The sequence below is a fragment of the Crocuta crocuta genome, unplaced genomic scaffold (genome assembly GCF_008692635.1).
Source record: "Crocuta crocuta isolate KB4526 unplaced genomic scaffold, BGI_CrCroc_1.0 scaffold167, whole genome shotgun sequence".
NCBI lineage: Eukaryota > Metazoa > Chordata > Mammalia > Carnivora > Hyaenidae > Crocuta > Crocuta crocuta.
Window position 1 is genome coordinate 5911778 of NW_027532406.1, and position 25767 is coordinate 5937544.

The following is a 25767-nucleotide window of genomic DNA, read 5'->3' on the forward strand; positions in this document are numbered from 1 at the left end:
GCCCGCCGTGGCACAGTGGCCAGCCGCTGGCATTGCTGTGACTCTGCGGAGGCTTCTGGCTCCTGCACGGAACCAGGAGGCAGTAAATTTTGTGAGTCCGCGTGTGTGGATGGAAGCAACCGCAGAGACTATAATTTCTGCTTCCTGACACAACACAAACTTCTCAGTTTATGCAGAACTAATTAAGGGTCTCTCAGGTCTTGCCATTTTGTACCCCCCCTCCGCCCCCGCCCCGCCCACCAAGCTCCCATAAAACAGTGCAGTGGTGGCAGCCGCCCGATTATAGAGTGTGAGGAATGTGCTTCTCCGGAGCAATCTCTCCCGTTCCAAAATCCCTCCCCTTCTGGTTCTCCCTTTCCGTCCCGCGTCCTTTCTTCTCCTGGAGCTGGGTCTGGAGGGCTGCACGGGGCTCCTTGGGCCAGGTGGTACCACGGGAAAGACCCAGGCCTGGGCTGAGGTTCCTGATCTGTCATTGAGGAGCCGTGACACTCTGGGCAAGCCTCAGTGTCATTTGTTAAATAGGAGAGTAGCACCGGCCTCCGGGCCCCTGGGTGGTTCAGTCGGTTAAATGTCTGACTTCGGCTCAGGTCATGGTCTCATGGCTCCTGAGTTCGGGCCCCACGTCGGGCTTGCTGCTGTCAGCACAGAGCCTGATTCAGATCCTGTCTCCCTCTCTCTCTGCCCCTCTCCTACTCACATACTCTCTCTTTCAAAAATGAATAAACATTAAAAAAAAAAAAAGAATAGTGCCAGCCTCACAGGGTGGTTTTAGGATTAGAAATAATGCAGGCTACATTGAAGGACAGCCTGGGCACAGGGTGGGCCTTCAGTAAGTGGTAGTTGACTGTTATTAAACTTATTTGTATGCTGGGGCGCNACTGCCCCTGGGCCTTTGCTCAAATTGTTTCCCTGTCTAAAACGTCATGTCCCTTCAGATCTGCTGGTTGAAGGATCACGGTGGTGGGTTAAAAATGGCCATGAATGCTTTGCTATTGCTCCCGTAAGTGAAGGCTGTGTCCCCTCCGGCACCCCATCGACGCACGTGACTTAGCCATGTGACTTCCTTTGACCAATGGGCTATCAGAAAGTGTGATATCTGTAGACACTTCAGAAAAGCTCTCCTGCACTCAACACGTGGGGGTTTGATCACTGCCCTGGGCCTGCCACGCCATAAGGGGACCTGTATAGCCTACCGAGGGCTGGCAGGCCACGCTGGGGAGAACAGAGCCACCCAGCCCACAGCCAGCACCAGCCACCAAACACGTGCATGAGACCGTCTTGGCCTCTCTGGCCTCCATCCATCATCTAACGCAACTGCATGAGTGAGCCCAGAGACCAGCAGACCCCCCAGATGGCCAATCCACAGAACCAGAATGAGAAAGAAATCAGCATTTTAAGCCAGGGAAGTTTGGGGGGCGGTTTGTGACACAGCTATAGATCACTGATACCCCCACCCATCCACCAGGATTGGGCTCACAGGTGTTTTCTCCCAGAAGACTTCCCAAACTCCTCCCAACCGGGAATGAATCTCTCTACCCCCACTACCCATATTCATACAGTGCTTCGTGATGGTAGCTTAGCACAGCCTGCCTTCACCAGGCTTATTTGTACAAGAATCTTCTTCTCTCTGGACTGCAAGTTGCCAGAAAGCAGGGTTGGGACCCCACCCCCAAGAGTCACCACCGGGCTCAGCATGGAGCTCTGCCCAGGGTAGCCCCAAGTAATCTGCTCCCATTTACCAGGCCCTCAGGAGGCCAGTGAGAGCCTGGCTTGCTTTGGTACAGATACAGGGCCCCAGGCTGGCGACAGTCTGAGGTCCAGCTGGGCCATGGATCACCTAAGGTCTCGCCCCTCTGAGCCTCCTCCTCCCCCAAGGGGAGATTCAAACTCCTGTCCAACCAGCCTCACAAATGTGAGGCTCACACTGGGTATGTGTGTGTGCAAAAACGCATGTGCACAAGTCCTGACTCCATACACACTCTGGTGAAGCCCCACTTGGGTGACTACGGGGGGTGGGGGTAAGGTCCGTCCCTCCCCCTCCCCCTCCTCCTTACCTTCCGGCCATGGAAGCCCTGGATTCCTGGGTCTCCCTGGGGGCACAAAGAGAAGACCATTAGTGGGACTTTCCCAGATGCCAAATTCTGGCTTGTGCTGTCGCCCTCACGTTGCTATTCCTCTTCTCACCGACTACAAACCCTCCCAGCCTCCACCACCCTTCGAACAATAGCTCTGCTTCCTCCGAAACCAATGGAGACTGTTCTCTTCAGAACAAGTCGGCACCTTGCAGAGGCGGGGGGATCCCGGGGGATGGTGGGAACGGCCAACCTGGCAGGGGCCCAGGACACCTGAGTTCTGGGTTTGAGTCCACTGCCCACTCTGTCGGACGTGGACAAGTCACTCTTCCCCGTGTCCACATGTGTGACCTGGTTGGGCACAGTCAGTGCTTTGCGACTTCTTATCCCCAGAGCCCCAGGGTCCCCAGCTTCAGAGGGAAAGTCTCTTTTCTAAACAAGGTCTCACTAGGACCCCGAAGGACCCTTCCCGTTCTGACTCCAGCTGAAATACTCTTTTATCGGGACATTGTGACAGTGCCCTGGGCATCAACCTGGAGTTTCCAACCAGACTCTAAGCTCCTTGGAGGGTGTGGCCATGGCTCCCATACCAGTCACAGTGCCTGCTGTGCCCGGGCGCACAAATGTGCAATCCCTGGGGGGCCCAGGAAATTCCCCAGAGGGGGGACTTTGGAAGAGAGCCAAGTGTGATCCATCTCTCACCGAGGCCCCTCTCAGCTCCTTACTCAGCAGCTCAGGCACTGTCTCCCCTCCCCCTCCAGACAGCCCTCCCATCCATTCAGTGTGTCACCCTGAAGGGCCCTCACCTTTGGTCCTGGAGCCCCAGGTAAGCCCTGTGGAAGCAAGAGCAACAGTGAGTGGAGATGGGATCGCAGGCAGACAGTGCAGGTCAGGCGTGTGTACAGGGGAGGCCGGGGGCAGAGGAGGGTGCGAGTACCGATAATGAGCTCTGGATGTGCTGGGGAGCGGATCTAGAAGGTCCTGGACCCGTATCTCAAACCTGCTGAGGGCACACGGGGACAACCAGCCTCTCTGGAGCCATGTGGGTACCGTGGGCATCTCCACTGTGCTCGCCCACTGGAAAATGGGTCAGTGGCATCCTGCTAAATTGACAGTGTGGTTTGGTCCAGGTCCCCACCCGGCTGCCTTCTAATTGGGACCCCTCCCTGGGAAGCCGACCTTGCCCGGCAGAGCCTTGGTTTTGCCTTCCTTTGGCCCCGCCAGCCTCCTGAGGAGCGCTCTGTCCCCTTCTGCCCTGGGGTGCTGTGACCACGGCAGTTAGCCGTGGGGAGTGGCGTGGGCCCAGGGCCTGTGGGAGCCCGAGGGAGAGGCGAGGGGAAGCTGGCTCCACTGTGGTCTGGGGCGTAGTTTTGGGCAGCCCACGTGGGCTGGAGAAAACCAAAATGCCCAAGTCTGGTCTGGTCTGTTTCAATTGGTTTCAAAACATGCTTCCTGGCTTTTCTTCTTCATAAACAACCTAACAAAGAAAACCATCTGGCTTGGGTTCAGTGAGTGGGAACCCAATGCGTTTGGCGTGGGGAAGATTTGGGGTCCTGAAAGAAGTGGATTTTGAGCACTTTGTTGGTTTTCTTGGCTTGGTTTGGTTCAGATCTCTAAATTTCACTTCCTTTCTGGTTTTCCGTCTTCCCATCTACAAACCCATGGAAATGAGATGAATCTTTCTCCCTGGGGTCCAAAAAGCACAGAAATGTTGGAAATTCATTGTGGAGGTCAAGCTGAGCAGGAGAGCTGGCAAGCTAGGTTTCCACACTGGTGAGGCACCACACTGGGTGCTCTGGGCCGCCAGGGCTGTCGCCCAGCCTCAGGGGACCTTACACTGAGCCTCAGCATTGGTGGCAAGAGTGGCTGAGAGGCCCAGGCAGGTGGCCGAGTGACCTGGAGAGTAGCTGTCATCATCGAGGACTGTTTGGCAGGGAAATCGCCGACCTAGCGATTCCCCGCCTCTGGGAGTATGTTGCAGCAAAAAGTCAGAGATGCACACAGACATTTATGTTCAAGGATACACATTACAGAAGGGAACTCATTAACTCTTTGTAAATAGGCCCAGCAACAGCCCTAAAATCCATATCGCAGGAGACTCCTGCCGTAGGAAAGGGAGAGGTTTATGATATTACGTGAAAAACATAACAGGACACAAATCATTATATTATTCAGAGCCTAACCAACCTGGAAAATGTGTATGTGCAGAATACGTCTAAGGAGAAAAATGGAAGGACCCTCTGAAATGTGAATAATGGTGAACTCTGCATATAGCACAACAGACACTTTTTAGCTTTGTCCATGTTCCAAAGTTTTCGCAATGAACGTACGATGCTCTTGTCATGAGAAAGATAGGGATTTTTTTTTTCAATCATGTGAAAAAAACATTACACAGATGTTGTCCTTAACCCTGTCCCTTCAGGAACATATGACCTTAGGCTTACCTCTAAGACTGTGAGAACCCCTTTTCTGCCAAGAAGTCCAGGTTATTCGGCCCAGGCGCTCTGAGTTATTCTGAGTCATTCTGCCCTCGTGCTCTGTTGTGTTAAATAGGTCAGGAGAGCGGAGACTTGACCACGCTTGGGAACCTTGGTGTCACAGTGGGCACCGGGCTTGACCTGCTGCCTGAGAGTGGTCTTGTCTGGAGGGGGGCGCCCGTCAACCTCCCTTGGCTACGGCAGTGGTCCAATCCTTACCAGACATCCAGATGGACTGGAAGGAGGCTCAGGGGTGAACACCCCACATACAGCAGCAAAGGCATATTCGTTAGGGTGCTGCGTGGTCAGATGGCCCTCAGCTACCTTCTTCAGAACACACTGCCCCCAACTCAGGCTTTTCTAAGCCCAGGGGTCGGGGGAGAGCCATCAAAGGTGGCCTTGGGAGCTTTCTTTCCAAGCTCTTCTCTGCCGAGTTCAGGAAAGGGGCAGGGCCTTTGATGATCTCCTCCCTGGAAGGCAATGACTGGAACGGAGGCCTGGCCCCGGAGCTGGGTTGGGTAACAGGTGAGTTGGGTGGGGATGGGTGGCTTCTTGCATGGCCCACCTACATCCAATGGCCCTGCCAAGGAGTTTCTACCTGTTAGGGGGGACACAGATTCTTCTTGGCTATGTAAAATGCAGATGCTTTCAGAGAATTCTTGGGACAAATCTTGGGAGAGGAGGTGGTAGAGAGAGGAAGAGGATACTTACGGGCGGCCCCATAGGCCCTGGGAGTCCTGGGTGCCCCAGAGGTCCGCTCGGTCCAGGGGGCCCTGGTGGCCCTGGAGGGCCTTGGATACCGGCCTGGCCCTGTTCACCCTGAGATTGGTGGAAATGAGAGTTAGAGGGAGATCCCCAGGGCTGGGGAACGGTTCCCACCCCAGTGCCATGCACCCGGTGAGGGCCCTATCATGGGCTCTGGTGGGGAGGTGGTGTGGCGTGACGGTAATGATGCCGTGGTGGTGACTGCATGCAGGGACCAGTGGCAGCAAGGAGACGGCCAAGACACTCAGCCCCCAAGAGGAGAGGTCCAGAGAGGGTCTGCTGCCCTAGCAGCTGGCCCCAGCATGGGAGCCCTACCAGGACCAGAGGCAGAGGAGCGAGCGAGGGGACCCCGCCTGACCTCGAGCACATTTCCGGCCTGGTCGGGTGGCCAGGGTCCAGCCCAGGTGGTCCTCAGCCTGGCCAGGCTCGGCCCCTCCCTCCACGTGGCCCATCACACCCTCTCTCTACACTGGGCCTGCCGAGCAGCGAAGGAGACAGTAGGTTCATGCTCCTGTCTCCTGCCACAGCATTTTGCTGTCTGATTACCTGACCCAGACTGTCCCAGGAGGGCCTTCGGGAGGAGGCCGCAGAGGCTGCTCTGGCTCACTAAACACCCGGGCAAGGGGTTTTATGTAAGACGTTTGGACTGGGAGCTTCTTGATGACACAGTGGGAGGCCTGGCCCTTGGGGCCTGCATTCCGGAGGGTGATCGCTGACTGAGCCTGGGGTCTGGGGGACCTGGGTTCCCCCTCCCCCATGCTTTCTGCATGACTGCTTCTGTCACCTACATGATCTGCACCTGGCTTCACAGGGCAGTTGAGTGGGCAACCCTGAACTTGATTGAGTTTTGAAACTGTCAAGTGCTTTATGCCTGTATGGGTCTCAGTATTCTTTTGCCCCACCCCCACTCCTCAGTCAGCTGCTCTGAGCATGGCCTTTGTCACCCATTGTCCCTGTGCCCAGGATGGGTCGAGGGCCCAGGGGGCTAGGGGTGGCATCGTGTCCCCTCAGGAGGAGGGGAGAGCCTGGCCCATGTGACCCAGCTCATGGGGCTGGGGACCAAGTCGAGTCATCCTAAATCTAGGCTGATGCTGTTATGTTATTTTCTAAGTGACCTCCCCGGGAATCATCTGGGCTTAGCTCTGTGAGAGGGAGCCCAACCCCGCAGACAGCCCAGCAGGCGTGTAAGAGCTCCAGGCTGGGATGCAGGGGGACACAAGCAGCTGGGGGTGTGGCCTCAGTGTGCTCCCGGCAATCCTCCGTGACACTTCTACTCCCCGTGTGAACAGGGAGCTGAGGGTGCCCACGGCAGCCCCACAGGAGGAGATGATGAGTGTGAGCAGGGGTGCCCAACTTCAGAAGGAGCACCTGCTTCAACCCTCCTTGGTGGGGACGTGCTGGCACTGATGGCCCTGCTGGGGCCTGGACTCCGTCCTGCTGCCTGCTCTGAGAAGCTGTTGGAAGGCACGGAGTGTCCATGGTGGCGGAGGCAGGAACAGGAATGGGTCCCATTTCACAGAAGAGAAAACGGGCTCGGAGAAGTTGAGCTCCCTGACCAAGGCCACGTGGAGAACTCAGTGGGGAGTCAGGACCCACACTTGGAACTCCAGGCTATTCTTATTCATTCCAAATAGGACCCCAGAATAAAACGGCTCACTGTTCAACTTTCTGCACTTTGGAAGTGACCCCCAACACCATGTGTTAAGTACATTGTATTTCATATAGTGTCCTCTGTCAGCAAATGTTAGACCCAGTGCCTAAGCATCTTACAGAGCCTGTAAAATCAATACTGGTTTATTGATAGGAAATGGACAAGGCCATTTATGTCCCATGAGGGCCGACAGCATAATAATCTTTTTCTCCAGGCAAAACCTGCAGCAGGCAGAGGAAGGGCCCCTATTTTTCCCTCCCTACTCCGGAAACCAGGGCAGGGCAGCACAGAAAGTTCTGGCTCACCCGTGCCCTGTTCTTGAAAAGGGAGGCTATAACATGCAGTGGCCTGGATCGAATCCCAGGCCCCTCTCAATGTCTTCATCTGGAAGATGGGGATGACAATGATGGCACCCGCACTGGCAAGTGGCTGGTGTGACATTACACTAGCTAATCCGTGTGGCATTCTTACAGTGGTGCCTGGAGCCCAGGGAGGGCTCGGCCCAAAGCCGCGAATGCAGCGAAGGCCAGGAGGTGGCTGCTGGGGGTTGGGGCGAACAGCCGTGCTGACAGCAAATAGCTTTCTGGAATGGGGTCTGACATGGTGGGAGGCAGTGACAGAGGGGTGGCTTGGCGCTTCTCTGAGCTGCCACTGGACCCCCCGAAGAGCCACGCTTGGAGTACTCCCTGGGAGCACGTGGAGGCTCTCGAGGATTTGGCTGCTGAAATGGGATACGTGGGCTCGGGTAGCACAAGCATCACGCGTCCCTCTGTATTTTTAGCTGTTAACTGGAGTGATTTTTCCGCCTCGTGCGGTCGGGTGCCTGAACATGCTGGCCTCTGGGCTCCTGGCTCCTGGAAATGGCCAGATGGTGGCTCCAGGCCCCGCCGCGAGGCTGTCAGGGAGCATCTCAGAGCGCTGCCACTTCCAGCATCCCCGCGGCCATGGGGGTAGTGCCCGCCCAGCGTGAGGAAGGCTAGGGGCGCCAGCTGCCTCACCTAGAATCAAACTGTGATGCCCCCGCCTGGGTCTCTGGCTCTGTGGTCTCTTGTTTTCTGCTCTTTGTCACCTGGTCCTATCCCAGCCTCCTTGGATTCACAGGGCAGGAAGAAGGAAGCAGTTGCTCACAGTGATTACACCTGTTGGTTGTGGGCCACATTCCCCCTCCACATTCCCTCACTCCTCAAACTCAGGTTTCAAGCGATCATGTGCTAGGCGACCCATTTCTAAATATAAAAGCAGTAGGTCCAGCTGAGCGAGCCATGACTGTGGGGTCTGAAGACCGGGCTACCAGGCTCCCATTCTGCCCTTTCTGTTTGTGTGACCTTGGCCACAAATTGACTTCTCAGAGCCTCAATTTAATAATAGCACTGAAAAAGTGCCAGAAAGGTTAAGTAATTTGCCCCAAATCCCACAGCTAGTAAGAGTCAGAGGAGCTGGGCACTCTGTAATTGACTGGGTGTGTGACCTTGGGCAGCTGACTTCCTATCTCGGAACCTTGACTTTCCTCATCTGTGAAACAGGGACCATCGTGCCTAAGCCACAAAACCACTGCAGGAAGTAAATGAAATTGCATCTGTAAGGCGCACAGCCCAGTGGCTGGCGCCCAGGGGTGGCTGGCACTGGTGACTGTTAGTAGGAGCGGTGGTGTGTGACAGGTGTGGACCGGGCTCCTGAGCTTGGGTGTTCTGTATTTCCACAGCCATGACATTGAGGGGTCCACCTTTGTCTGACTGAATTTGACTGAAGTGGAGTGAGGTTCTGGCTTTGTCTATCGTCCCCAGTGGCCCGTTGGGGCCCCGGGACCTGCCAAGCCCCGGGGGGGACGCCATGGGGTGGTCTGGACAAAGGGAAGGTGTCTACCTGAAAGGTCCGCCTTTTTATGACTGGGGGTGGAGCCAGTCGCACTGAATTGAGGAGAGGCAGCAGCTGAAGAGAGAGGTGAGTTGGAAGGCCAGAGGGCAAAGGCCAGAGATCGCAGATGTTCAGAAGGATGCCGAATGTCGCCAGGAAGGCAGGGTAGCCAAGTGGGAGGGGAGGAGAGGAAGAGAGAAGAGTGATTAGCCAGCATGAGGCACAGGGAAGGGAGGTGTGGACGGGGCCCTCTGTGGCTCCTGGGGTGCAGCGCTGAGCCTGCCCTTGGACGGCACACCACCCCCGAAGGGTGGCGGCCCTCGGGGGCTTTGGCCAGCAGCACCCCCCGACTGGGAGAGTGGGCCTCCTCGGCTGGGCCGCAGAGGCTTCCTGATGCACAGCCCACCATTGCACTGATGCCCCTTCCTGTGCCCGGTGGTGGCCGGGGCTGCCTGGTCAGGGGGAGCACACGCAGAGGCTCTGGTAGGGAGCCACGGGACCGGCTAAATCGGTACTCGCAGCCAGGCTGGCGCGTGGCAACCTCTGGCTCGATCGGGAAGGGCTGGTGTCAGCAAATCTGGGGAGGATGGTCAAGGGCCGTGCCAAGCCGGGCTCCCAGGGGGCTGAGCCGGCCGAGGGTGTGGCCGGTGTGGGCACAGGCTAAGTGCTCCTGAGGTCTCCTCCCGGGGGCCAGTGGGTTTGGAAAAGAAAGGCTGGGCAAAGATGCCTCCAGCATGTTCAACCACTTTTTGGAGGAGGCAACTCCCAATCACATTATCTAATGTGATGTTCATTTCTGGAAATTCGCGTTGCTTTCCGTTTCCCTACCAATCGAAGCTGGGCACCCCGTGGCTTCAGGAAGCTCATGCGACAACAAAGATGCCCTGTAATCGATTTATTTCTGAAGGCATGTTAACTCACACAAGGCCCCTGGGATGAGTGTTAAGTGGGGGCTGCCTGGGCTGGGAACGGGGAGCCCAACCGTGGCCTTTCTAGGTCACCACTGCCTGTGGGGACATGGCCGCCCCGGGAGCCCAGCCGTCTCCCACAGTGGGGCCTGGGGACGTGCAATGTTGGGCTCTGCGTCCAGGGAGCCTCTCAGCAGAGAGGGACCCAGAGACCTTCCAGAATCCACAAACCTTCAGGGTAATGATCTGGTTGGAGCGCAGAGACGAAAAAGTACTGCCCGGGTGCTCCTGGTGTGGGAGGGGACCGAGGTGGTAGAGACAGGGCGATGGTGGCATGAGTGCCAGAGCCCACACACACCAGGGGCCCCGCTCCCTGCCTCAGCGCACTCCACCCCTCCCCTCCCAACCCTCCTCTCCTGCCCTCCCTGGGATGCGGCAGGCAGCAACCAGCCAGGGGCTCCCGTTATCTTGTGGGCCTGGAGGCCCGCCACCCCCACAGTGCCTGCAGACCCTTGGGAGAACCAGAGCACTCTCCCTAGATGCCCTCTGCTTTCCTGCCCATTTCCAGATAAACGGGGGTGGGGGGAGGGGCAGCTGCCTTTCCCTGTCCATCAGCTGAGCCCCCACATCCGCTCATCTCCCTGCCTCGCCATAGTCGGTCTGCTGCACCCCATGGCCAAGGTGCTTCTGGAGCTTTCTATTACCGCGCTCTCCCTCTTCTTGTCTCCGGTTGGGGGGCAGAGAACCCTCCCCCACTCCCACCCCCACCCTTCCACTAAGGACACATTGCCAAAGTGTCTGCTGCCGTGCTGTCTTCGGCGCTGTGCTGTCTTTCTTTCAGCTAACATAACAATCCTGTGAGCCCATCGTTTCAAATAAACACAGCTGACCTTCTATTATTGTAGCAGGATCAGACTGGCCGAACACCAGGGCCCCTGTGTCCCTGGAGCACATGCCACGGACGGGCTAGTTCCGGCTGTGCGGCTACCCACCCACGGCCCCTGCCCAGGCCCGGCCCACCAGCCCATGGTGAGGACCCCCTGCAGCCTCTCCCAGGCCCAGGAGCCCCAGGGTCAGAGTCTGGGTGGCTGCACACAGCTAGCAAGGCCCTTCCAGGGGCCTTCTGGAGCCAGACTGACTCGGAGCCTGACTCGTGCTTGTCCGCTCCCTCAGTCCCTACCCCCCATGGGGCTGGGCAGCCGGGGAAGCCACACCGTGTGTGTGTTTCTGGGCACAGTGAGGCCCAGGGCACAGGGATGGGCACCTAAAGATGCTAGTCCTCCCTACTCTTACTGCCGGGGTCTGGGAGTGGCCTTTTTCTGGTCCCGGCTCACTGGGGCTCTCGCTGGAGGGCGCACATTCCCTGTGCAGGGAATTCCCTGTCCCAGGAATGACCGAGCCCTTGCTGTCGGTGCACACATTCGAAGCTTCCTAATAGGACCGCAGCAGGCTTTGGGCTCCATATTCAGGAGCAGAGCAAGGAAAAAGAAGGAGCTGGGGGTGGGGGGTGATTGGGAGACTATCCCAGCCCAGAAATCCCCACCCTGCTTGGAGAGAGCCTCCTCTATTCCTAAGGGGGCAAAGCAGAGGGTTTATCCTTGAACTGAGGCAGGCTGCTCCCAGTTGTCTCCCACCACGGAGGCATGGGTCATCTGAAACAATGAGTAACCCAAAAGTCCCTCTGATTCAGCCCGGGCAGGCTGCCAGGCATGCACACTCAGACACACACACACACACGCACGCACGCACGAGCCGCACAGCCTCATGGAGAAGGCGAGAGGCAGAGGAGACGCAGGGCTGGACACCCGGAGCTCCAGACACAAATGTGCCGGAAGGCTGGCAGGCCCGCCAGCAACGGGACAAACATACAACAACGTGTCCGGGTGGGAGAACACGGGCGCTGGAGACCAGCTCGGCACCAACGCACTGCTGACCCCCGGGCACACTCCTAGGGCCGGCCACCCCCACGGCCACCCCCATGGCCACCGCTCTGGCTGCTGAGTTTTCACCAACCTCCGTAGGTGCTGGGGGCCCCAGGGAGGTGAGGCTGAGGGGGGTGGTGCTGTGTCTCAGGGAGGATCAGTTTTAGGGGTTCACTTACCCGATGTGGGTACTCTCCACACTGACCCTGGGGAAAGGAGAGCAGAGTACAGCGTTAGGTGCTTCTGGGGTGAACCGTGCTCCCAGGGGCTCCCCCAGGACTTGTGAACCTACTGCACACATACTCATGGCCCTCTGGCCCTGCTCTGGTCCTGGACGAACTCACTCCCTCACCCCTGGCTGGCCCCATGGACCCCGGGCAGGGTTGTGCCGTCATATCCCCACATGCCATGACCACCGTCAGGAATTATGCTCCGTGCCTCGCTGTAGGTATCTTCCAGAAAGGTTGATGCTCTGGGTGGGTGCACCCAGTGGCCCTGAGCAGGAGCGTGCGGATGGGAACTGCAGACGCCGAGAGGCTTGGGGGCGATGGGGCCTTGGAGACGTCTTCTCTGAAGAGGGGGTACCAGGTCCCTGTGCCATTTGCCCGAGGCGAGCCCAGCAGGGTCTCCATCAGAAATTTAGGAGATGGAGAATGTAGGGAGCCAGGAAGGGAGCCCAGCCAGCGGTCCGCAAACTGACACCTCAGAATCCTAGAGCTCACGGCGGGCGGCGTATGGGGAAGCAGCTGGGGGTGGCGGGCGGGAGGGCAGGGGAGTGTGAAGAAGGCGGGGGTCCAGGCCACCCTTCCCATAGAGGAAACAACTCCCACGGCAGCCTCCTTCTTCTCTCTCACACACCGCAGCACCACCGGGACGCCCCGGTTCTGCTGATAAATACTAACATTTGAAAATAGCTGCTCTGGACTGCTTTTTACCATAGGGGGGCTGTTTCCTGAGATGAAAGTTCTAGAAAACCTCCATCAGGCTTACCTTTTCTCCTTTTTGTCCTTGGGGTCCCTAGGAAGAGATGGAAATGACAGAGTTAGAAATCGGAGTTGAGGCCTCAGGGGCCCAAAGCCTCCTCCCAATGGGGCCTTCGGGGTCAGGTACTAACCGGCTGTCCTCGGGGACCCGTCAGGCCCTGTGAGGAGGAAACACACACAGGTCACTGGATGCCCAGAGGGCGGGCAGGATCAGGGATGCAGGCCCGGGTGGGGATGGAGCTAGGAGCCAGGGCTCCTGGGTGAGTTTTGGGGAGGCAGAGCCCTGAAGGCCAGGCTCCACCCACGGCTTGGCCTTCCTGTGCCCGAGATGTTCTAGGCGGTATGGTCTGTACACTGGCTTCTTTGTCCCTCAGCGGGTGTGGCTAGGGTGCTTCATCCCCTGCGTGTGGCCGTGATGAACAGATGCCATCCTGCATTCATTCCCCAGCACCATCTCACGGGCCAGCTGTGCAGGAGGCTGTTTCTGCACATCGCGTGGTGCTCTGCTATGGTGGGCTGCCCGGCCCCGTGCATGTCCATCTTCTCACGGAGCCAAAGAGTAGAGGTGGAAAGCATCTAGGAGACACTGGCACATTCCATCTTCCACGCACCACTGCCTCAGCTTGAAGCCCACTGAGCCAGAAGGGCTTCAGGGTACGTGTGGGGGCTGGGGTGGCACTACAGACACCGGGGCTCTGGAGAAGCCTTCGGTGACAGAGAGGAAGTGGGGTGTTGGCGACTTGAGCTGTGTTCAGGCCCCTCGGAGGAACATAAAAGGCCTTGGGGCTCCTTCCGGGGTGTCTTGTCAAGTGTGCACGGCCGAGAAAGAGGCCCGGGCTCAGGGTGGACCCTGGTTCTTTGACAGGGGCCTGGGTTCAGCTGGTTGTGTCAGGAGCCGACCTGAGGCTGGTGCTGAGGAGCCCGCACGACCGGTGTGGAGGTCACAGGGGAGGGCGAGCATGGCACGCTTCGGGGACTCATTCTGAGGCAGGCTCTCGGTAGCGCTGCGCTCACACCCACACCGGCCACAAAGAAGGAGCTCACGTCAGCTCCACTCCCCAGATGAGGTGACGGAGACAAGGTCCTGCGGCTCAGTGAGTGGGGGCCCTGGGTCGAGAGCCAGGTTTGCTGACTGCAAAGGTCCAGCTGTTTCCACTCCGCCCCACTCTCTGCACTGGGCTGGGGTTCAGAAGGCGGGGCTTCTAGACTTGGCTAGAGCCACAGGAGTTTCCCGGGCCCTGGGGCCCTGAGGTCCCTGCCAGCCACCATCCTGAGGGCCTGTGAGGATCCATCTGCTGGGCCAGTCTCTTTGGGACATAAAGAACTCAGGGTCCCTGTGGATGGGGCCACGTGTGGGAGGAGAGCATCTCTGGCCCCCGACTTGTCCACTGGACCAAGCTGGGAGATTCCCAGGAGGTTCATGGGAGGGGACAAGTGGACTTTGGGACAATCCACGTGGCACCCAGCCCACGCGGTTGACCAAGCATTCAGTACGAGGCCAGCAAAATGTGATGCATCCGGCTGGGAAGCGACTACAGGGGACCGGGCCACTTCCTCTCACAACAGACAGGCCTATGATGAGAAGGGGAGGGCCAGGCACCGAGGAAAGCAACACAAAGGTTTGGGACTGCAGAGACTTGGAGCATCCAGTCCAGATGTCCCAGATGGTGGTTCGTGGGACAACAGTGTCCCAGAGGTATTGTGTTGATGCCACATGGTTTTATCTCAATGAACTGCTAGCGGTTAAGAGCAAGGAGAATACAACACAAATCAGGATTTCAAGTTTCTCTTAAATTATTTCGAGGTCCAACAACAGATGGCACCAATTAAGTCTAGCTGAAGAGCAGCAGGCCCTTTAAGACAGGTCATGAGTGCTGAGCTAAAGGCTCTGGCCATGCCTCCCATGTGCCAGGCACTGTTTTTTTTTTGTTGTTGTTGTTTTTTTAATGTTTTATTTCTTTCTGAGAGAGAGACAGCATGAGCAGAGGAAGGTCCGAGAGGGAGAGGGAGAAACAGAATCTGAAACAGGCTCCAGGCTCTGAGCTGTCAGCACAGAGCCCAATGTGGGGCTCGAACCCACGAACCGTGAGATCATGACCTGAGCCGAAGTCGGATGGTTAACCGACTGAGCCACCCAGGCACTCCAAGGCACTGTTGTGAGCACTTGGAGTGAATGAGCTCCTCCCACCCTTATGGTCACCCTGAGGAGTGGGGCAAGGTGTGAATTCAGAGTCCCGGCTCTCCTTTATGGCGCCTGTAGGATCCCTGATCCTGTCTACACCTTACAGTAGGTTCTCAGGGCTACGGCAGGGCAGCCGGGGCAGGGGTGATCCCCTCCTGAGGCGAAGACACAGGCTAAGCACACGAGTGAGCCCCAACCCCCCGTACTGGATACCTAGCAGAGGGAAAGCCGTGGGGAAGGAGGTGCGCGGGAGGCAGACAGATGATACGCAGGCCACGATAATCACACTAGACAGTGTGTAGAATTAATAGCTCGGGTCCCTGTGCCAAGGCAAACAGAAGCCTAATGGTTCTGTGGTCTGTCAGATTTTGACGGATGCCGAAGAGGCAGGCAGGGCTGCACTGATGTGGGCTCACGGGCGATGGGGCCGCCTCACCTTTCCCCCTCCCCCCATGTTACTTCTGACCCCCAAACAGACAAGGGAGACTCATGGTGGTTAAGTGGGGGTGGAGCCGAGAGACGGCAGAAGAGCCCCACGGAAGGGTTCCTTTCCTTCAAGACCAAAGGCCCTGGCAGCAGAAAGGTGGTGTGGTGGACGGGTATGATTCCACCACATGGGTCTCAATCCTAGCTCTGTTATTAGAAGCTGAGTGGCCTTGGGCAATATACTCAACCGCTCTGTGCCTCGATCTTCCCTTCTGCAGAGTGGGGATCATAAGCTTTTATGAGGATTACAGAATAGCACCTAGCTGACCATCATTACGACTTCTGGATTGCCACGGGCTATGTGATGGTGGCGTCAGGCCAGTAGGAAGGGGAAGAAGGTGGCAGGGAGAGAGGGCTGCAGGAACAAGCACCCCGAACTCCTGGCATCTGAGCCCCTCTGTCTGTAGAACGATGGCAGCCTGGAAGTGTATTCCTGCCTTGGTCTCCGTGGCTTCCTGCACGTGCACGGCATGCTTGGAATGGGGAGGCGGGAGGGGACAACAAGAAATGAACCTGCATGGGAAGTGGCAGTAGGGATAGGACAGTAGGGACAGTGCCCTGGGTGGGCGCCTGGATTCCAATGCCAGCTCTTCCACCCACAGCCTCCGGGGCCTCGCTGTCCTTTTTCAGTCCTGTGCCTATTTTAAGGACTTGCCTCCCTCAGGGCCTTTGCACATGCTGTTCTCACACATCCCAGGGCCTCCTTCCCATTCCTTTCCCTCTTAGTTAACCCGTCATCCCTCAGGGCCCCGTTCAAGTCTTTCTCAGAAGGTCTCAACGAACCTCGGCCCAGGTGAGATGTTGTGACATGTAAGTTTTTCTCAGAGTCACCAGCACTGCCTTTTTATAGCACTGATTGCCAAGGCAACTTGTGAGTTATATGAGTGATTATTTAAATGTATGCTCCCCTGCTAGACTGTGAGCTTCAGGATGGCAAGCACAGTGTCTTTCTTACTCCTGTCTATACCCCTGGCACCTGGCACAGAGCCCAGATAGTGTAGACACTCAATAAAAATGTGTTAAAGGAAGGTAGGAGGCGGAGAGATTGGGAAGGAGAGAGGGGACTAAGGAGAGAGAAAGACAATAAAATGTGGAGGGAAGGAATTAGAGAATCGGGTTTCGATCCTCTTTTGGATGCTCCCTGGCTGTTACTTAGGCTATCTGAGCTTCAGCTTCCACAGCTGTCACGGAGCTATTAACAGGGTTATGCTGAGGATAAATGAAATAATACACACACACAGCACTTAGCCCCATGCCCACCACACAGAAAACCGTCAATTAACATTAGCTGGGTCTGAGTCCACTGGACAGGCTGAAGCCCAGAGGGAGCTGGGTTTTCAAGGGTCCTATGCAATGTAGGAGGCGCTGGGGCAAAGGCTAGGTTTCCCTACCCATCCACAAAGCTACCCACTTCTTCCGGCAGCCAGGGTTCTGGGCTCCCATGTCCTGGGCGCGTCCCAGTTGTGAGTGGAGAGTGTCCTCACATCATCGCGTGGAGCAAGACCCGCACCAGAGCTCTGCTGGACAGGGGGGTGGGGAACCTGAACGGTCCGGCTAGTCCCAGGAGGCTGTGGCTCTCAAAGTAGAGGTGACCATCCCTGTGAGCTGGAGAGCATTGCAGCCCAGGGCCGGCCCGTCTGCTCTTAATGGCTCATTAGTTCTGCTGCAAACTGCCCCCTCCCCTGGAGTGGGCCGGCCCCTGACCAGGGGAGGCCTTTCCCTTCTGGAAGGAGTGGCCTCCGGAGAGGAGACTGTAGAGACAGGAAATTCCTTTAAAAGGCTCTGTAGAAGGTGGCAGGGACCTCAAAGAAGGTGCGGGTAACAGCCTGCTTCCTCAAGTCTGCTTTGTGCCCGGCTGGGGCAGGAGTGCCCGGCGTCCAGGGCAGAGCCGCCCCTAGGAAATCGGGTTGCAGAGGAAGTGCTAGATGGGCTCCCTGCCCGTGTGAGTGCCCACGTGAGTGACTGTAAGCTGAGCCCTGAGGCAAAGGCCAGCGGCAGCCACCTCTGCCTCGGTGGGGCACCGGCAACCTTCGACTCTCACTGGACCTCCCTTTCCTCATTTTTAGGTGGAGAAGCCCCCTGCCTGGCTCGCCTCCCTGCGATGATGTGGGGACCTAGGGGATGCACATACAGCTGGGGAGGCGCCTGCCTGTCCCTGTGGGCCCCCTCTGCCTGGTGGCACTTGGCTGTGGCCCATGAGGCCCGGGCCGACCCCCCACCCCTCGAGGGAAGGCAGGAAAGCTGAGGGTCTTACCATCTCCCCTTTAGGTCCGGGGTGGCCCTGGAAGGAAAAGAGCATGAGTGCCAGGTACATTGCACCCCGGAAGCCCAGCCTGCCCCGCGTGGCTGCTGCCTCCATCACCCACGGCTCATTTGTGTCTTTCCTCCTCACTGTGCTCTCGCTCCCTCGCTCTTTCACCCCGCCCTGGGCCCACTGGCTCAGGCGTGGCTGTGTGCCTGCCACCCTCTGCTGGGTCTTACTTAGCCCCTCAAGGACCCTGCCCCATGCACGCACCCAGGGAAGCTTTAGGGGGACGCCAGTTCTGGGGGATGAGTGCAGACGGCCACCAGACCTTTTGTGGTACTCGGCTCTGGCCTGCAGTGGGGGACTGACCAGGTGGGTGGCCAGGCCCTCATGTGGAGGACGCCAGCTGCTTGGGGGCGAGGGGAGTGTGTGGGGCACTCGCTGCCTTCCCTTGTCATCTCTGGGGGCATCCGAGGGCTGAGCTCTCCTCCAGCTCACTCTTTCACAGGAGTGGGAAGGGGTCTCTTCCACCCCACCATGAACATTTTGGTCTGGGGCCCACATTGAAAGGATTGAAATGGACAGAGAAAGGAGCTACGGGTGGGGCACGGACTCCTTGTGGACGTGGGTATGGGGGGCGCTCAACAGGGATGGGACAGGTGCCTAGGCTCCACTTAGTCAGTGCCTTGGGCTCTCCACCCCTCTTCTCTCCCTGCCACCTCCTTGCCTCACTCTCTACCGCAGCCCCTTCCAAGGGCACCCCAGAGTCACCAAATTCTAGGGGTGGCCCTTGCTCCGGATCTGAGAGCTCAGCTTGGCGGCAGTGCATGAACTTGTGCCCAGGAGAGGCCCCCTGGGGTCAAGGGCAGTTCATTCTAATGGCCCCTCTCCACCTCCCAGTGGTGACAATTTCCCGTCCCGGGAACTTTCATTCTATCTGGAGTTAGGGTCTTGCTGAAGGACTGAGGACCCTGGGTTAGTGACCTGGATCAACAGAGGGGTTGGAGCTCACAGCCCCGAGAGGGTCCACTCACCGGTTTGCCATCTAGCCCGATGGGACCCTGAAAGAGGAAAAGAGGCCAAATGTGAAGACAGCATTGCTAGTCTCCCGCCAAAGAGGCAGCCCCGGGGCAGCGGTTAAGGGCACGGGGTCCAGACTCCAAGTTAGAGTTCAAGAGTCTGCTGGACCACTGGGGATGAGAATAAGAAAGTCTTCCACGAGGGGTCTTTGTGAACAGTGAATGAAACGGCCCCTATCCGGTGCCTGGCATGAGGGACAACCTGATGGGTGGCAGTCGCCATTGAGATCACAGACCTCCTCTTTGCTCTGAGTGGAATGGGAAATGTATGTTCCCAGAATGCCTGGGGCTGGGGAAAAGGAGAGCCAGCTCCCTCTTAGGACCGATCATAGATCCCTCGGGTGGGGGACCCAGGACACCCCCGAGGCCATCTCCCAGCTTCCCAGGCCGGGCTGGAGGCTGCTTCCCTGAGGCGCATCATCTGTTCCACATTCCGGTGTCCTGCTGGTGCTCACCCAGCCTGTGACTTCACTCGCCTGTCCCTGTCCTGCTCTGTGTGCCTTCCTCTCCCTGCGATTTTCCCTGTCCTCGGAGCCAAGTGCTAAGCTGTTCTCCTCGGTTGCTCTCCGTGAGAGGCTGCAGGAGAGGGTCCTTACTGACCAGGGCTGAAAGGTCAAGAGCATCTTGAGGGCCGGCCCCACATGAAGTTTAGCCCAGCCAGGCCCAAGGGTCACTGCGGACACAGCTACTCCCAGCCCTCCCTACTTACCGGAAATCCAGGAAAACCTCGAGTGCCCGGCTGACCCTGGAAAGAGCAGGAGAGGAGAGAGGACGGGTAAGGAGGGTTGGAGCCTAAACCGAGTCCCCCCAGGGGGCCTGTGGTTTCCCTCCCACTGCGCTGGGGTCATCTGTGGGAGATCGTCCCCACGGAGAGGTGGCTAGTCGGGATGATGGACAAAGATGGAAAGGAACAGCAGAGAAACCTCCTTCAGGGACTTGGGACAGACGGGAAAAGGAGGTGCCAGCATCCCTCGGGGGTTCCTGGGATGGGGCTTCACTGCCTCCGTGCTCTGAATGCAGACATGGAAGCAGGTGGCCTGGCTCTGCCAGGACCGTGAGGACCACCTGCAACACCCCGAGCCCCTGGGCTGCGACCTTCTGGGTCCTTTTTATTGACATAGTCATCACACATGGCCATTATGCGAAGATGGTTTGGGTATCAGCAGATACCAGAACCTGACCTTCGAAATGTGTATTTTCAGGCCACATGGGTCAGATTGCTTGCTTTTTTTCTCACCCTGGCCGGCGGGGCTCCCTGGTTGGGCAATCTCTGGGTCCTCCAATCTTTCTGCCCATTCACCCCCATTTTCCTGGAGGTGCAGAGCACAACACAGGTAGGTATTTAAGCTGGGGATTAGAAGCAGCTGGTCACAGCTCGCTGGCTTGTGTTCAAGACTCAGGACAACAGAGAAGTGCCGAGGTTACAAGAAGCATGAGGCCATGTGGACCCAGGGGCTGGGAGGGGCTGAGCAGGAGGTCAAGGCTGGCGGCCCCTGCTCTGCAGGTGACGTTCACGGCCGACCTCAGTCTCACCACCTGCCCCACTTTCCCTACTCTTTGCTCAGGCACACGGCTCACTCGCTTTCCCTGGACGGTTAGCCCTCAGCTTGGAGTCCGCCTTTGACCGAGATGGCTTGGGCTTTTGAGTCTGGCAGACTGAGCCCTAGGGCTGCCTCCACCAGCCACGGCTGTGACTTAACCTCCTTGGCTTCCCTTTCCTCGTTTGGGGTTGCGGAATAACAGGATAACCTCACAGGGTCTTTGGATTACACTCGATGATACCCGTAAAGCCGGCTGACATGGCAGCTGTTTGTTGGATCGAATGGAACCTAGGACCCCCAGAATGAAGCAAGGGTGCTTTTGATGCAGGATGCCTTTGGATCCATGGAGGATGGTCCCTGCCGAGTGGTGATTTCGGAATCAGACCCCATTCGGAGGCGGATTTCTCTGCAATTGTCTGCCAGGAACCTGGACTATCTCCAGGATGGTTGGGTTTTCCTTGAAGCCATAGATAGGAGTGACCAGAGGCCTCTGCTCAGGGGACACGGCTGCGTGGCTTGGGGACCCTGCCATCAGGGTGGGAGCACCAGTCAAGTGGGGAGCGAGTCGCAGTGTACGACAGGGTGGGACGGGCTTGTGGCGGGCAGCCGAAGGGCGGGAGCGAGGAGCTGCCGCTCATGTATCAGAGGGCCCTGGGCTTCTCTCCTCTCAAGGATAAGTGATGCTAAGAATAGGCCTGAGGAGAAAACCCGGAAACTGTGTGGTGTGGCCTCTGGAACCTCCCAGTGTAAACTTTCAACTGCTCTGAATGCCGAGAGGCCTGAGGACAAAGGTCAGGAGGAGAGGATTCCAAGAAACATCTTCGAGCCCCGCTGCGGATAATGTTTACAGGGTAGGGATAATCGCACGGTCTGCTAATTACAGAGCCTGTCCCGGGAGTGGGATGCAGGTCCCCAGCGCGGAGCCAAATCCGGGGCTGACCAGGGCTTATTTCAGGGATCTTGGGAAGAATGCTGTCACTGACCAAACGGAACCTGGGACTCTACTTTCTGGAGATGCCGGGCTGGGTAAGGCGCTCAGGGAGGCCTGGAACTGAATTTTAATTTACATCTCTTCAATTACGGGCTGGAGTCGGACGTCTGTTCCAGTGTTTATTGGCCGGTCGTTCACTTGCGAACTGGCTGTTTGAATTCCTTCCCAGCAATCTCCCCTTAGCTTGTTTGTTTCCCACTGACCTGAGTACAGCTCTTTGTCAGGGACAGTGACTCTTTGAGAGTCATGTGTGCCACAGATATTCCTCCCAATTTGGCATCCGTCTTTTTTTTTTACGCCGTATTTCCTGCCAGATGGAAGTTTTACGTTTACGTCGACAGACTTACCAATCTTTTCCTATGGCTTCTGGGGTTTCATGTCATGTGTCCAAGGGCTTTCCTCAGTGTGGATGTAATAAATGTTTGCTCACGCTTTGTCCTCGTATTTTATGGTTTCATGTTTTACATCTAAATATTTTATCCATTGGGTACTTATTCTGATCTAACAAGTGAGGTGGAGATTCTTTTTTCTCTCATTGTGAAATGAAACCTTTACCACTGACTACATTCCCAGATACATTTAGCTTTATTTCTGGCCTCTCTTCTGTTTTATTTAACTGCTCTATTTTTACAACGCATTTGATATCTAGTGAAACAATCAGTCCTTCCTGCCCTATCTCCTGCACTCAAGTTTTTCAGAATTTTCCTGACATCCTTATGAAAGCTTATTTTTTATGAATATTATTCTGTTGGACTCCTGACCCCATAAAATGTTCACTGGGGTTGGGATCACATTACAATTATGGATTATACATTTATTCATAGATCAATTATGGATTAATACTATGTCCTTCCATATAAGGGCAACGGAAATAAGTTTTATTTGCACTGCTCTCCAAAATCTCTTCCCTTAATTCAGGGCCAGGGCAGAGAGGGAGCCAGGAGGACCCCTGCTTCTTGGAAGTGGACCCCTATGTCCACTCCCACCTGCAATTTGTGCGGGGTAGACTCACATAGACAGACAGAAGGTTGGCTCTCCCTTCCCTTCCGTCTGACTCCGGAAAGCGGGTCAGTCCTGTATCTGCCTGGAGCCACTCTCCCACTCCAAGTAAGTGCTGACTATCTTTCACACAAGATCCTGTGTGGTCAGTGTTTAATCACCGGCTGAGGTGACAGCGAGTGGGAAAGGAAAGTCCTACTTTGTTTAGTATTTGCCAGTCTCTGTGGTGTAAATATGCCTCCCACCATGGCTGATTTTAAGCTGCAACGTGCTGCCCACTGAACATAGGGTTCGGAGGGTGGGTACATGACCTGTTCTTGTAAGTTGAGTGAGCCAGCCAATGGTGGGGGGGGAGGCAAACATCTCCCTTGGGACATCATAAGGACAGCTCAAATTCATCCTGTTCTCATGAGGCCCCTCCTCCTCAGCAGAGCGTGCTCCCCTCTCTGAAGAAGGGCACCATCATCTACTTGATTACTCAGGTCAGAAATGGGGGGTCATCTTGAACTCCTCCCTCTTTCTCAATCCCCATTTTTATCATCAGGAAATTGGTCAATTCGGCTTCCAAAACATCACCAGTCCAGCCCATGGTTCTTGCAAGTGCCTCCCAGCTGGTCCATCACCTGCAGCTACTTCTAAACATGCTCCAGGCTGAAGGGGAAGGGTCAGGGGGGCCTTCTTACAACACACATCTGATCATGTCCATCCTCTGATGAATGAAAACCAAGCATGCTCCACTGTCCTTGGGATGAAGTCCCGACTCCCGAACACCCTATCCAGGTCCTTCACAACTGGGCTCCTGCTCCCCTGGCTTGCCTGACCCTTGCTTCACTATGCAATGAACTTTCCTTACCCGATAGTTTATAAGAAGTTCCCTTGCCTTGGCAGCTCCTCCCCAGCCTCACTACCTGGGAACCTCTGCTCAATCTTGATCACAGTTTGGTCATCCCCGCTTCTCTGTCTGCCCCCAACCCGAGGCAGGTGACTCCCCCGTGTCCCCACAGCTCTCTAACCATCCTGGCTGAGCCCCATCTGTATTATAATCACTATGGGATTGCTGGCCTCTCTGCCAAGGGGCAAGCAGGCTGTGGTCAGATTGTCATTGTCTACCAAGCATCCAGCCCGCAGTCAGTGCCTAACAAATATTAATGGAATGCATAAACAAAGAAACACAACAGGTGCATCCACCCAGTGTGGGGTGTCTCCTTGCACATGAGGGCTAGGCGTTCAAATGGCTTCTTTTGGACCTCGAAGGAAAGCTGGAGGGCTCAGGGAGGAGAGAGGTCCCCTTGAGATGGGGTGTGTTTCCTAGTCTGGGAGATGATCTGCCTAGGTCTGCTGGGCCAGCCAATGTCTCCGCCTCTGCCTCAGTTTAATGGGGCACACCACTCCAGCATCTTGCCTCATTGGAATGGGAACCAGCCCTTTCCCAAGTGTCTGGATGATCCCCGCTTTGCTCGGATTATTTAGGAAGAAGCTCCTAGAGAAGAGGCGGGCAGCCCCTGAGAGTGGCAAGGCAGGTTCTTGTTAGGACCGTTTCTTTCTGAGCCCTTTCTGGCCGTGCGGAGAGTCACGTGCTCCCCGTAATCCTTGGCCACAGAGGGTTTGCCTACCCAACCTCTACCCCTTAGTGACAAACGTCCCCTTTGTCTTCCCCTCTCCTCTGCCCTCACTTGCTCTGGGTGTCTTCCCGGGTGGCACTGGGGCGGCTGCCCTGGTCTCCAGGGAGGACTCATCGGGGAGAATCCCGTTGTCTGGGTGATGGTCACCCACACAGGCCAAAGTAGAAGGAGGCTGGGCTTGGTCAGGCCTCCAGGTCCCACAAAGCCTCTCCCACCACCAGGGCTGCACCCACAGGGAGAACTTCTTCTCCCGAAGGAAAACATCCTTGTTATACAGTAGGGCTGGAAACATGGCAGGGGGTGTCGCAGCAAGAATGCTGGCTTTGGAATGAGGCCGAGCAGGCCCACGCCATGCTCTAGCGCTCGTTGGCTGAGTGACCTCAGGTGGGTTATGAAACTCTCAGTTTCCTTCTCTGTAAAATGGGCTGACGGGAGATGGTGACCTGATCTGTGGTGGAAGCCCTGGGTGCCAAGGGTCTTGGGTTCTAATCCTGCCCCAGCCTCTGGAGCTCTCTAATCCTGGCCCTTCTCTGGGCCTCAGTTTCCCCTTCTGAGGGGGCTGTGTTAGACCATAGTTCAGGTCTGGCATTTGGTGATTGTACTGAAGCTCTGTGGTTTTGGCTCTCCTTCCCATAGCCACAGTATCTTCCCACATCATCACCCACGTCCACTTTCAGTCCCTAAGGAAACATATCTGAAGAGAAGCCTCTGATTTTCCCAAGCCCCTGCTAAGGGGCAGAAGCTTCTAAGAAGCAGGACCCAACAGTCTGCCCAGCAGGGAGCCTTTGAGGACGAGTGGTGGGTTGGCTCTCTGCCATGATCAGGAGTGGGTGCTTGGGGCAGTCAATCTTGATGCTGGGTATCTGCCCCCGGGAGCTTCCAGAAACAAGGTCTGCCCCCTGAAAGCTGGAGCACCCCATCCGAGGAGGAGCGAGTACTGTCTCCCCCGCCTGTACACAGTAGGGCCGCCTCCCAGCTGCTGGTTTCCTGGCCAAAGGGTGGCCCTTGCGAACTCCCCTGAGGGGCTGTAATTTAGGGATATTTAGTCAAGCCTGGCCTGGTTCACCACAGGATAGGCGGTGGCCGCCAGGCCCAGAGGCATGCCAGGATTTTCTCTCCCTCCCTCAAGCCCTTGTTATTAACTTGCCCGCCCCCCGGCCCTGAAGAAGAGCAGAAACCACTTACAGGGGGGCCACGGGGACCGATGATGGACATGCCGGCGTCTCCTGGGGCCCCCTGTGGGAAAGAGAGAGAGAGGAGAGGGAGAGGGACAGGAGCAGGGGCGGGGGTGGGGGGGTGGGCAACAGAGGAGGGAAAGAAAGGAGCTGGCAGGTGGGGTAGGGGAGCAGGGGGGGTGGGGTGCCCAGCCAGGGGCCAGGAGGACAGAGGGGTCAGAGGGAGGTGGGGGGGTGGGAGGAGAGGAGACAGCGGTGTGTAGGGCATCCAGGAGGGAGTGAGAAGGGCATCGGGAAGCAGGAGGAATAAAGAGGGAAGACGGGTTAGCAGTAGCACATGGGACGGGGGAGGGGGTCAGAGGGCGGTGGGACCCCAGGCAGAGGAGAGAGGAAGGGATTCGTGCAGGGGGGAGGAACAGGTGCATGGGGAGGGGGAGGGCACAGGGCTCAGCCACACTGCCCGGGCCCCAGAAGCCTCCCGCAGGCCCCGCAGGGCGCCTTCCAACCTGCCCAGCCCCACCCAAGTCTCAGAGCCCCCGTGGCCTTTGTCCCCACCCCGGCCCCTGGATACTCATGTGGCACGCACACCCTGCAACTGGTGAACCCAGCTGTCCTGTGGATGGAGCAGCTGAGGACAGAGGTGGGGACGAGACACACACTTGCTGCGTGGGCCCCGTGGCCCTGAGTCTGCAGGCGGGAGCTGCCTCGGGCCTCCTAGCCCTGGTGTGACAGTCGCACAGAAGGGGTGGTGGCCGCTGCTAGGCTGGGAGCTCCAGGCGCTGGCCCAGGGTGGCTGGGCTGCCAGGTGTCTAAAC

The 25767-nt window shown here is 57.1% G+C and overlaps 1 protein-coding gene across 1 annotated transcript in view; it reads right to left on the reverse strand.

Annotated features, from left to right (window-relative positions):
* COL13A1 (collagen type XIII alpha 1 chain) overlaps positions 1 to 25767 on the reverse strand; it is a 79144-nt gene that overhangs the window by 47136 nt on the left and 6241 nt on the right. Inside the window, exons 4-14 of the mRNA XM_077778537.1 lie at positions 24963 to 25013; positions 19334 to 19369; positions 18580 to 18606; positions 17555 to 17581; positions 12764 to 12790; positions 12640 to 12666; positions 11829 to 11855; positions 8829 to 8894; positions 5261 to 5368; positions 2879 to 2905; positions 2055 to 2090 (exon numbers count right to left, since the gene is read on the reverse strand). Of these exons, the coding sequence (XP_077634663.1) occupies positions 2055 to 2090; positions 2879 to 2905; positions 5261 to 5368; positions 8829 to 8894; positions 11829 to 11855; positions 12640 to 12666; positions 12764 to 12790; positions 17555 to 17581; positions 18580 to 18606; positions 19334 to 19369; positions 24963 to 24992 (438 nt within the window). The 5' untranslated portion in view covers positions 24993 to 25013. The remainder of the gene's footprint in view (positions 1 to 2054; positions 2091 to 2878; positions 2906 to 5260; positions 5369 to 8828; positions 8895 to 11828; positions 11856 to 12639; positions 12667 to 12763; positions 12791 to 17554; positions 17582 to 18579; positions 18607 to 19333; positions 19370 to 24962; positions 25014 to 25767) is intronic.